At 49.8% G+C, this 12847-nt stretch overlaps 1 protein-coding gene across 1 annotated transcript in view; it reads right to left on the bottom strand.

The window, feature by feature from the left end:
* Positions 1 to 12616, bottom strand: part of LOC112113961 (arf-GAP with SH3 domain, ANK repeat and PH domain-containing protein 2-like) — a 106334-nt gene extending 93718 nt beyond the window's left edge. The window contains exon 1 of the mRNA XM_026656842.1: positions 12479 to 12616. Coding sequence (XP_026512627.1) covers positions 12479 to 12616 — 138 coding nt within the window. The remainder of the gene's footprint in view (positions 1 to 12478) is intronic.
* Between the last annotated feature and the right edge of the window lie 231 nt (positions 12617 to 12847).

The following is a 12847-nucleotide window of genomic DNA, read 5'->3' as shown; positions in this document are numbered from 1 at the left end:
GAAAACATGATCCCAACTATTCACACAAAATGACGGAATCTAAATTAGCTGTTGCCACTCAAGAAAGAGATCTTGGAGTCATTGTGGATAGTTCTCTGAAAACATCTGCTCAATGTGCAGCGACAGTCAAAAAAGCGAACCAGATGTTAGAAACCATAAGGAAAGGGATAGATAAGAAAACAGAAAATATGCCACAATATGAATCTATGGTACACACACACCTTGAAGACTGCATGCAGATGTGGTTGCCCCATCTCAAAAGAGAGATATTAGAATTGAAAAAAGTACAGAGAAGGGCAACAAAAATTACTATGAGTATGGAACAGCTTCCATATGAGGAGAGATTAGAAAGATTGGGACTGTTCAGCTTAGAAGAGAGACAACTGAGGAGGGATTTGACAGAGGTCTATAAAATCAGGAATGGTGTGGAGAAAGTGTTATTTACCCCTTCACATAACACACAAACTGGGGAGGGTGTCACCTAATAAAATTAATAGGCAGCAAGTTTAAACTAATATAAAGAAAGTACTTCATATGAAACAGTCAACCTGTGGAACTTGTTGCCAGGGGATGTTGTGAAGGCCAAAAGTATAACTGGGTTAAAAAGAAAGAATGAGATAGGTCCATCAAGGGCTATTAGCCAAGCTGGTCAGGGATGCAACCCTATGCTCTGGGTGTCCCTAGACCTCTGAGTGCCAGAAGCTGGGACTGGATGACAGGGGATGGATCACTTGAGAACTATGCTGTTCTGTTCACTCCCTCTGATGCATCTGGCACCAGCCACTGTCAGAAGACAGGATACTGGGCTCCATGGACCATTGGTCTGACCCAGTATGGCCATTCTTATGTTCTTATGAGATGCAGTATTCTCACAGGGTGGGGTCCTGCTCTGTGAAGCCACGAGACCCAAACCACAACACTGGCACCATCTCACAGACCCCCCTCCAATGCCCTTGTTTGTACCAACGACTCCTGGGGCTACTTGCCATTACCCTTGGTTCCAGAGAAGTTGTCTCCCTTGATACTTTGGAGAACATGCCCTCAATGCCAAGGTAGAAAGTGTTGGGAGATTCTGGCTGTTTGTCAGATCACTTATGCCTGGCTCAGACTCTGCCTTCAGATTCCTAGATATTAAGGCCAGAAGGGACCATTGTGATCATCTAGTCTGACCTCCTCCAGAGCACAGGCCAGAGAACCTCCCCCTAGAGCATACATTGTAGAGAGCCATCCCATGGTAGATTGCTCCAGTAATTAATCACCCCACGGTTCAAAATTTGCACCTTATTTTCAATTTTAAATGGTCAAACTTCACTTTCCAGCCCCTGGATTTTGTTCTGCTTTATCTGCTGGATTAAAGAGCTATCAGAATTGTGCCTGGGTAGGTACTGATAGATCCTGGTCAAGTTTCCGCTTAACTTTCTCTTCAAGAAGCTAGACAGATTGAGCTCCTTACGTATCTCGCTGTAAGCCAGGGTTTCTGGACCCTAAATCATTCTTGTAGCTCTTCTCTTCAACTATTCCAGTTTTTCAATATCCTGTTTAAAGTGTGGACACCAGAACTGGATGCTGTATCCATGAACTGTCTGATCATCACTGTACAGAGATAACATCACCTCCCAACTTCTTTGTTCCTAGATATACCTACAGCTAAATGCAAGTTCGTAACACACGTAGTTTTGAGTTCTATACACAGATGCCCAGTATGACCTTGGGCAAGCCACTTCCCTCTGTCTGCCTCAGTTTCCCTCCACTTGTAAAACAGGGACTATGATACTGACTTATCTACATAAGGGTTATGCTTGTAAAGCGCTCAGCTGGACGATGTTTTTTATACAGCTAAGTGTAAATGTATACATCTGGGAACAAAAAACATAGGCCATACTTATAGGATGGGGGACTCTTGCAGAGTCACTGCTTCCCAGGATAGAGTTTTGGGGGTTGTGGTGGATAATCAGCTGAACATGCATTCCCAGTGAGACACTGTGGCCAAAAGGGCTAATGAAATCCTGGGATGTCTAAAGAGGGGAATCTCAAGTAGTAGTGTAGTGAGGTTATTTTACTTCTGAATTTGGCGCTGCTGCAACTGTTGCTGGAATGTTGGGTCCAGTTCTGGTGCCCACAGTTCAAGAAGGATGTTGAAAAATTGGAGGGGGTTCAGAGAAGAGCCTGAGAATTATTAAAGAATTAGAAAACCTGCCTTACGGTGCTAGAATAAATAGATTGAGCTCTTTGAGTCTAACAACGAGAAGGTTAAGGAGTGACTTGATTACACTCTATCAGTACCTAGATGGAGAGCAAGTATTTAATAATGGGCTCTTCAATCTAGCAGAGAAAGGTATAACACCATCCAATGGCTGGAAGCTGAAGCTAGTCAAATTCAGACTGGAAATAAGATGTAATTTTTTGACAGTGAGAGTAATTAACCATTGGACTAATTTATCAAGGATTGTGGTAGATTCTCTATCACTGACATTTTTAAATCCAGATTGGACGTTTTTCTACAAGATGTGCTCTAGGAATTATTCTGGGGCTGTTCTCTGACCTGTGTTATACAGGAGGTCAGACTAGATCAGTGGTTCTCAAACGTTTGAACTGGTGTCCCCTTTCACATGGCAAGCCTCTGAGTGCAACCTCCCTTATAAATTAAAGACACTTTTTTTGTATATTTAACACCATTATAAATGCTGGAGGCAAAGCGGGGTCTAGGGTGGAGGTTGACAGCTCGCAACCCCCCATGTAATAACCTCGCAACCCCCTGAGGGGTCCTGACCCCCAGTTTGAGAACCCCTGGACTAGATGATCACAGTGGGCCCTTCTGGCCTTGGAATCTAAGAATCTGGAGAGTGGATGTTATTTTAATAACTTATGCTCCATGTCGAGCAACATCTCTGCAATTCCCCTCCCCCCCCCATCAGCTCTGACCTTCTCACCATTGTATTTCAATTTTTATATGTGCTCCAGAGTGCAAGATGCACATATAAAAATGCACATTTCCATTAAGCCCAATGGCCACATTATTGAGCCTTTCCACCCTACCACCCTGGCACCGAGGAGCCTCCTGGTTTTGCTGGAGAGACTAGCTAGTGGTCTCCTTCCTGACCTTTCTAAGGTAAAAACAAGCTGTAAAAATCATGTTAAAGCAAAAACCAACACTTCCAGGCCCTCCTTATGTACCATAAAGCAGCACAGAGGGGCACAACCCCACTGGTTTTCTAGTTACCTTTTATTCCTTAATGTCTGCAGAGACCTAGGCCTGGACTCAGTAGTAAACAACATTTTCCATAACCACAATTTCCTGATGTAGCAGCTCTGTTTTAAATGAGAGATTCTGGCTTTGGAGAGAGATACAAGTAGTGACGGTTGAGAATGAAGCAACACAAGGAAATTGCACCATGTCCCGTGTTAGTCACCAAGGTCAATACCACTGGAAAAGGGCAAGTAGATTGATGTGAGAATGAACTCAAAGAAGACTGTAGTGGTGCAGGTGGCCCACTCCAGCAGGGGGTGGGGCAGAAGCAGCCAGGGAGACTGTAGAAATCTCCAGCTAATTACAGCCAGGCTTGTTAGGAGCCAGACAGGAGGCAGGTGCTGGGGCAGCCCAGATATAAGGAGCTGCCCGGCAGAGCAGAGGGGATTCTCTCCCTGACCAGCAAAGGAGGAGAACTGGCTCCCAGGGATAGCATCTGAAATAGAGCAGTGCTGGGCAGGCTCAGGGGAGCAGAGAGTAAGCTCTGGCCTGTTACCTGCTAGGCTGCAGGCCCCTGCTAGAAAGGGCCAAGAAGGTGCAAGGGCCAAAGGGAGGTGGCCCAGGGACAATAGGCAGACAAGGGGAGAGAAGGAGAGCAGAGAGGCTGCTGCTAGAGGGTCCCTGGGTCTGGACCCGGGGTGGGGGGCTGGGTTTCCCCCTGTCCCCCTTGCACTGCACCTGGCTGCAGAGGAGTGTGGCCAATACAGACTGCAACTTGCCCCTGAAGTGAGGGGCTAGACTTTGGGTTGTGGTTGGCCCCTGCGGTGGGTGCAAGCCAAAGGATGGCTGTGACCCCTGGAAGGGGGGTGAGAAAGAAGTAGTGGGCACTGCTGGAGGGTAGTGTCCTAAAGAGGGCACTGCTGAGCGGGGAGCAACGTGGGTCCCAAACCAGCAGAGCAGACAATGGGCGAGACACCACGTGCAGAGGGCACTCCCCAGCTGAAAAGAGCTAAGTCCCAGAGCAACCAGTGGGTGGTGAGTCCTGCAACCCATTACACTATTTCACATCCCTATTCACATGCAAAAAACTACCTCTGCCCTCTCTGATCCCTGCCCTGCAGAGTCCCTCAGTGAGGTCCCTGTTCCTTATCCCAAACAGCAGCAAGTGTTCCTTGAATCAGGGGTGCTCCCCAGAGCACTGAGGGGGGGGATAGCTCAGTGGTTTGAGCATTGGCCTGCTAAACCCAGGGTTGTGAGTTCAATCCTTGAGGAGGCCATTAGGGATCTGGGGCAAAACTCTGTCTGGGGATTGGTCCTGCTTTGAGCAGGGGCTTAGACTAGATGACCTCCTGAGGTCCCTTCCAACCCTGATATCCTAGGATTCTATGAGTGCTATTTGGAGCTGTGCTGGGCACAGATATTGGTAGATTTGATTAATAGAGTCCAAGGCCAGAATGGATCATTGTGATCATCTAGTCTGACCTTCGGTATAACACAGGCCAAGGATCTTCCCCATAATAATTCCTAGAGCAGCTCTTGTAGAAAAACATCCAATCTTGACTGAAAAATTGTCATTGCTGGAGAATCCACCATGATCCTTGGTAAATAGTTCCAGTGGTTAATTACTCATCTTTAAAAATGTATGCCTTTGTGACAAACTGGGGATTTTCTTAACATTTTGTATGAATACTGTGTGCCTCAGTTTCCCCTATGTGCTGCATGTTTACCTAGGTAGAGGGAAAGGTGGTTTAATATCTGTAGAGACACGGAGGACCAGGTATGATTATCGCCTGGCTGCTCGGGCCCAGACAATGGCTGGGCACTTTGTAACCTAGGCAACTGATGGACAAGGGGTCCCACCTCTGCAAGAAGCCTGCCAGTTGTAATGTGTTAGAGAACAAAGAGTTGAGGTGGAGGCCAGGTTTTTGCATAGGAAAGATGACAATGGCAGAGGAGGAGCAAATGGGCATGACTGAGGATGGGCTGCTGGAAACAGGATACTCTCCTGGTTTGGGTCTCTGGGGGGGGGAGCCAGGGCTCTGGGCCTGCCCAAGATGTACTTAGCACAGAAACCAGAAAGTTACAGCTAACAAAGAACTGTTCTAGCTGTGTTCCAGATGATTAATAAACCCTTCTGTTTTACGAGGCTGGCTGAGAGTCACTGCTGACTGTGGAAGTTGGGGTCCCAGGAGGCCCTGAAGCCAAAGAGGCTTACTCTTGTGGGGGAGGGGCTCATGGGAACTACAACACTTTGATGGTGAAATGGATAAGTATCATTCCTAGGTTTGTCAATGAATTGTTGTAGAAAGCTGCAATTTGTTTTCTGTTTGTTTTTCATGAGAAATATAAGTTATGGTTTTGACTGACGCTATCCTGGCACAGCATTAGTCTAAGCTGACCTTAGACAGCTGTACTCTAAAGACTGGTGTATTAGGGGTTCATTTCCTGTTGCTCAGCAACACCCCCTTGATCATGCTGACATTGATCAAAAGTTGCAACTACTTACTTTTCTTTGGTTACAATCAGCCCTATTAGTCAGGAAATTGTTGGGAAGGATGTGGTGTGATTATATTACCATAATATTGTTTCATCTTCCTTCTATTTAATTAATGCTACTTTCAGATGTTACTTTAGAATTATTATCAAGGAATCTGTTCAGAGAACTTTGAAACATCAGCTCTTAAACCAGGAAGAGAACAAACCTTCCAGAAGGAATACAGGCAAGAGCAACTAATATGCCCACCACAGACTGAAAGCTGCCAAGGTAGGACTCAAACTCACCATACATTGGGGGGAAGTGGGAGTGCTCGTGCTCAGGGTGAATAGGCAGAGCATAGCACCTTGAGCCACCCACTCACTCTAATATTAGGCTGTCAAACACTCTGGCTTGTAGCAGAGGCTCAGTCCTGCTGCACATGTGTCAATAGTTTGTCACATTGTAGAGTCAACATTTACAGTAAATAGCATCTGTTTCCCCAAAGGGCTAGTGGGTACCTCTGAGATCAAACACAAGTGGGTGATGCGAGTCTGGGGAGGATCAGAGCTATCCTCTGAGCTCCAAGTGTGCACAAAAAATAATAAAAACAGTAAAATATTGATGACCTCATTTTGGGTGGAGTATCTTGAGAACCCCTGGCTCAAACAACCTTCAATATAGATTTCCCCCCTCAGCGGGCACAGCAAATTTCAAGGCAATCTATCCAAATGTAAGCAGTCAGAATGAGTTCTAACCTGACATCTGGTGGTGAGTTGTGGAAAAGGACTTCAGGGGCTGATCTTGTTTGCATGGGCACACCCACCCCGCCTAGCCTGAAGGGACTGCTTGCCCAAATGGTCACTTTGTCTGCTGTGGGACCCCTAGTCTCTTTGTTATTGGGGCAGGAGTAATAAGTTGTTATCCTGATTATGGAATCAGGGATAGTAGAACTGTACTTGGCATTTTATGACGGAGGGACTCGCCCTCAACTAAGTAGCACTTGCTAGGCAAGGGACATGGGTTCCAAAGGCCAGTGAACTGAGAGAGGCTGGGGACATGTATGCATACCCAGAAGTGTGGGCCTGAAACACCACTTTGACCCCTTCTCTCTCCACTGTGTAATAACAGAGCAGTTTTGATGCCATTAGGAGTCTTGTTACATGCTGTAGAGCTGAAATCACTGACTTGGGCAAGTGGTTCTGAGTGTGCTGGCACTAGGGCCCCCTCCTACACACAGCTGAGAGCTGTGTTAAGTGTGGAGGGGGCCTGAAGACATACTGGTGAGCGGCTAGCCACGTGGCTGGTGGAGAGGAGCGGCTAGCCGGACAGTAAAGACTAGCAGAACCCCACAGAGAGGTGTGGGGCAATCAGTCGTCAACCCGAGCAGCGGAGCATGTAAGCTGCCCCTCATACCTCCCCCACTTCCACCCAGGCTGGGAGGTAAACTCTGCAGATGAGCTTCTGAACTCTGGGGGCTGCACTGACCAAGGACAGAAACTGTGGGTGGGGGTGACTGTGGGGTTGCTGGACTTAAGACCCTGAGGGGAAAAGGACACTGCCAAACTTACTTGGAGGTGGGTCTTTTGCTCATGGTTTGTGTTATGAATCCTGTTTGTGATGTTTCCCCAACATAATGCCGCAATGTTTCCCTCCTTTATTAAAAGGCTTTTGCTACGCTCAGACTCTGTGCTTGCGAGAGGGGAATATTGCCTCTTTGAGGCACCCGGGGGGTGGTATGTAATTGTCCCAGGTCACTGGGTGGGGGCTCGAGCTGGTTTTGCATTGCGTTATTGAAACAGAACCCCTAGATACTGCACCTGGCACTCGTTGCTGCCAACTCTGACGGGCAGAAGGGTTACATAAGCATATGGGTTTCAGAGCACCAAGGCTATGTCTTTACTGTAGAGTTAACTCCCATAAGTCATTTCCTCTTGAGTTAGCCTAGCTCGAATGAGAGCAGTCTCACTGCCCAATACCATGGGAGCTGTACAGAATGGTTGCATTAGCTGCTGCTGCATTGTGTGTAAACCCTGGTCTACACTACAAACTACGTTGCTCAGGAGGGTGCAAAACACCCCGACTGACACAGTTGTACTGACCGAACTCCCAATGTGAAGAGCACTATGTGTGTGGGAGGGCTTCTCCTGTTGACACATCTACCACCTCTTGGGGAGGTGGAGTACCTGTGCCAATGGGCGAAGCTCTCCCGTCGGCATAGGCAGCAACTTCACTAAGCGTTAGGCACAGCTGCCCTGGTGCAGCTGAGGCGCTGCAGTGCTGTAAGTGTAGTCCAGGCCTAACTCAGACTGTAGCCTATGGTCCTGGACAGGCCAGCCAAGTCCAGTTACCAGCACCACTATGCTCAAGTTACGTGTTTTGCGTGTGTGTGACCAGGACCCAAGCTAGGGGCAACACTTGACTTGCAGCAAAAAGAAGAGAAGCAAACAGAGGGAGTTTGCCTAGGGGGAAAGCCCACACAGGGTTTTGCCTTTCAGGCTTCTGCAAGCAGTAGTTACAGCATCTGAAGAGACTCTTGATACATTACAAGGTTGGAAATATGGATAGTGAAGTATGAATTGCTGTGACCTGCATGGGATGTGCCGTCTTTGTCCTGGAGCTTAGAAGTGACTTTGGTTGTACAAAGTGCAAGCTGGCCCCCATACTGGAAGAAAAGGTTAAAGGACTAGAGACCCAAGTAATGACCCTGCGTGCACTGCATCAGAAAAAATGTAGACTTCCTGGATAGAAGTCAGGATTTGGTACTGTGGGCACAGCATGCCGAAGAATTGGAGAGGGCAGTGCAGGGGGGGACTGAAGAACAAAGAAGAAAGTTTGCAGTATATGACCTCCAGAAGAAGGAGGAGGAGAACCAATATACCCCAGCACAGATAGAGGTAAACAACTGCTTTTAGGCTCTCTGCACAGGTACTACTGATGAGAATGCCTTGGAAGAGTCATCTGAGGAAGGAGTCAGAAGGAGACCCCGTTGACCTGAAGCCATGGGATGCATTGTCCTAGGCATAGGAGTTCCACAACCACCACTCCCAAAAGGAGGAGAAGAGTGGTCGGGGATTCCCTCCTAAGGGAGACATTCATCTAGCTGCCACCCAGACAGGGAATTCCAAAAAGTGTGTGCTGCTTGCCTGGAGTTAAAATTCAGGATGTGACAGAGTCTTTCAAGACTCATCAAGCCCTTGGACCACTGCTCCTTCCTACTTATCCACATGGGCACCAGCAATACTGCCAAGAATGACCTTGAGCGGATCACTGCAGATTACATGGCTTTAGGGTTGCCAGGCATCCGTTTTACGACTGGACGCCTGATTGAAAAGGGACCCTGGCTGCTCCGGACAGTACCGCTGACTGGGCTACTAAAAGTCCGGTCAGTGGTGTAGTGGGGCTAAGGTAGGCTCCCTGCCTGCCCTGGCTCCATGTGGGTCCCAGAAGTGGCCGGCGTATCCCTGCGGCCCCTAGGTGCAGGGGCCATCAGGGAAGCTTCACACACTGCCCCCATACTGAGTGCCGGCTCCACAGCTGCCAATGGAAGCTGCAGGGGGGCACCTATGGGCGCAGGCACTGTGCAGAGCAACCTGGCCGCCCCTGTGCCTAGGAGCTGGACATGCTGGATGCTTCTGGGACCCACACAGCGCCAGGGCAGGCAGGGAGCCTGCCTTAGCCTCATTGTGCTGTGGACTGGGAGCCACCTGAGGTAAGAGCTGGCTGGAGCCCACACCCTGAACCTCCTCCCACACCCCAACCCCCTGCCCCAGGTCAGAACCCCCTCCTGGAGCCCACACCCCTCACTCCCTCCTCCACCCCAACTCCCTGCCCCAGCCCTGAGCCCCCTCCTGCACCCCAAACCCCTCATCCCCAGCTCCACCCCACAGCCTGCACCCCCAGCTGGAGCCCTCATCCTCTCCCCCCCAATCCCTCCCACCCCAGTGAAAGTGGGTGAGGGAGAGTGAGTGGGGATGGGGCCACAGAGAAGGGGCAGGGTGGGGCCTCAGGAAGGGGCAGGGCAAGAGTGTTTAGTTTTGTGCGATTAGAAAGTTGGCAACCCTATATGGCTGTGGGAAGAAGGATAAAAGAGAGCGTGGGGTTCAAGTGGTGTTCTCGTCCATCCTCCCTTTTGAAGGAAAAGGCCTGGATAAGGAGTGTCAAACAGGGCCGGCTCCAGGCACCAGGCAACCAAGCTGGTGCTTGGGGCGGCACCTGGAGGGGGGCGGTGCGGCGCTCTGGCCGCCGGGGAGAGCGGGGCCACAGCAGGGCTCGCCGCCCTCGCCCCGGCGCTCTGGCCGCCCTCCCCCCGGCCGCCGGGGGGGGAAAAAAGCCCGAGCCGGCCCTGGTGTCAAATCGGGGAAGTAAATACATGGCTACGCAGGTGGTGACAATGAGAGGACTAGAGAGCAAACTGATCAAATCTGCAGGCGACACAAAGCTGGGGGCGGGTGGGTTGCCAACACTTTGGAGGATAGAGCTAAGATTCAGAGGGATCCTGATAAATTGGAGAACTGGGCTTTAGATAACAAAAGTGAAATTCAACAAAGACAAATGTAAGGTGCTACACTTAGGGAAGAAAAACCAAATGCACAAATACAGAATGGGGGAAACTGGCTTGGCAGCAGCACTGCTGAGAAGGATCTGGGAGTTGTGGTGGCTCACAACCTCAACGTGAGTCAGCAAATGCAATTTTGGGTTCCATTAACAGAGGCATAGCATGCAAGTCACAGGAGGTGATAGTACCACTCTACTCCACGCTGATTAGGCCTCAGCTGGAGCATTGTGTCCAGTTTTGGTCATTAGTGTATAAAAAGGATGAAGAGAAACTGGAAAGAATCCAGAGGCGAGCGACAAAGATGATCAAAGGGATCATCCATATGAGCAGGGAATGCAGCCATATGAGCAAAGGCTGAAGGCTAGTTTGGAAAAGAGGAGATTAAAGGGGGGGATATTATAATGGTCTTCAAATACCTGAAAGGCTGCTATAAAAAGATGGAGAAAAGTTGTTCTTTCTTGCCACAGAGGGCAGGACAAGAGGCAATGGGTTCAAACTACAGCACAGCAGATTGAATCTGAGGAAAAACTTCCTAATTGTAAGCAGGAGCATTGCCAGGGTTTTTGGCGCCCTAGGCGGGGGTCCTTCCGCGCCCCCGGGGGTCGGCGGCCATTTGGCGGGGGGGGGGGGGGTCCTTCCGAGATCCAAGTCTTCGGGGCACTTCGGCGGTGGGTCCTGGAGCGAGTGAAGGACCCGCCGCAGAATTGCTGCCGAAGACCCAGAGCGTGGAAGGACCCCCTGTCGCCGAATTGCCGCCAAGGGCGGCAAAATGCTGCCCCCCCAAATCCTGGCACCCTAGGCAACCGCCTAGGTCGCCTAAATGGAAGCACCGGCCCTGATTGTAAGAGCAGTCGGACAATGGAACAGACATCTAGGGAGGTCGTGGAATCTCCTTCCCTGGAGGTTTTCAAAAAGAGGCTGGAGAGCATCTGTCTTGGATGGTTTAGACACAACAAATCCTGCAGCTTTGCAGGAAGTTAGACTAGAATTCAGCATTTCTCAAATGCGGCCACCAGTGGCTTTTTCTTGCGGCCACTTTTCACAGCAGCAGACTTACTATCTAGCAAGTTAAAAAAGAAGCAACAACAAAAAGACAAGAACATGCAAAGCACCTTATTTGTGTTTCTATTCTGTTTAGGTCCAGTAAAGAATAGAGACAAATGTACATTATTTTTATTACTGAGTCTGAAAAAAGTCCTATATAAATAAATGACAATGATTTGGACATGTATATGCACATTTTTGTTTTTTCTAAAGTTAATTAAGTATTTTCGGAAAAATTGTCAGCATGGCCCCCAGCAAGAGTTGGTGGCCACAGGGCCGGTGCTACCATTTAGGCAAACTAGGCGGTTGCCTAGGGTGCCAAGATTTGGGGGTGCCAAAAAGCAGTCCCCCCAATTTTTTTTACAGCATTCCTACGCCCCCTCCCCAAGCACGCAATCGGTGCTCCACTTCTCCCGCCCCCCAGGCTTGCAGCGCCAATCAGCTGTTTGGTGCCGCAAGCCTGGGAGGGAAGGAGAATTAGAGCGGGGGGGTGGCGTGCTCGGGGAGGAGGCGGAGCAGAGGTGAGCTGGAGTGGGGAGCTGCCACACGACTGCGGGGGGCGCAAGGTGGAAGTTTCGCCTAGGGCGCAAAACTTCCTTGCACCGACCCTGGGTGGCCACACTCTGAGGCCACTAAAAAATTTGTTGAGAACCCCTGGTCTAGATGACCCTTGCAATCCATTTTAATCCTTTTCAGGGTTATAATTCTATGGTTCTACATTTCCGGTGAAGAAAAGCTCTTAGAAAACTTGTCTGTTACATAGTAAGTTACAGCCTTTACCATAGTGGTGCAAATACCTCCCTGTAATGACTCTGGTCTCATCTTCCTTCAAATTAATGCTTCCCTATATCCAACTTTAATTATATCCATTAGTCTGTGCGGGGTTGGACCCAGGGCAGGCTCCTAAACCTTATTCCACAGTAACTTTCTTAGTGACTCTGTGGGGCCAGGACATTCAGTTTAGGCCTCACAATGGAAAAACTGAATGGGGAAGAAGCAGGCAGGCGCAAGCAGATTGTAGAATAGGAAGTCAAGGTCTGAAGGGTGGGGAGGTGAGAGATGTCTGGAGACAGCAGCAGACAAAGTGCAGCAATAAGCCGAGCCCTGGCAGACCCCACCAGCTGTTTGTGCTCCAAGACAGGAGAGGGCAGGGAAGCGGGACTTTGTCCACCGCTGCACCCCCTCCCTGGCTCCAGCACCTCCCCAGCCCCCTCACCTCCTCCAGGCTGCAGACGGTGCCTCGGCACTTGCCCATGTGGCTGGTGAAGGAGGAGGTGGTTGGGGAGCTCAGATCCTCCAGAGTCTGGGAGATGAAGTCTTGGACGGAGATGAGCTCCGGCATCCTGAAGGGCATATGCAGGGTGCTGCGGGTGGGTGATAAGGTCTGGCCAGCAGGAGCGGAACGTCCGGCTCCAGGAAGGGGAACTGCTGAGAGCACCGCAAGCCTGGGAGGAAGTGGCCAAGGCAGCTGCTTCATGCAGGGAGAGTGACAGACACACAAGAGCAGATATCCTGGCCCAGCCCCACCCAGGAGCTGCCCCCCTGCCCAGCCTAGCCTCACACCAAAGCTGCCACCCTGCCCTGA

The sequence above is a fragment of the Terrapene carolina genome, unplaced genomic scaffold (genome assembly GCF_002925995.2).
Source record: "Terrapene carolina triunguis isolate 2854851 unplaced genomic scaffold, T_m_triunguis-2.0 Scaffold233, whole genome shotgun sequence".
Taxonomy (NCBI): domain Eukaryota; kingdom Metazoa; phylum Chordata; order Testudines; family Emydidae; genus Terrapene; species Terrapene triunguis.
This window is presented reverse-complemented; position numbering and strand designations above follow the sequence as displayed.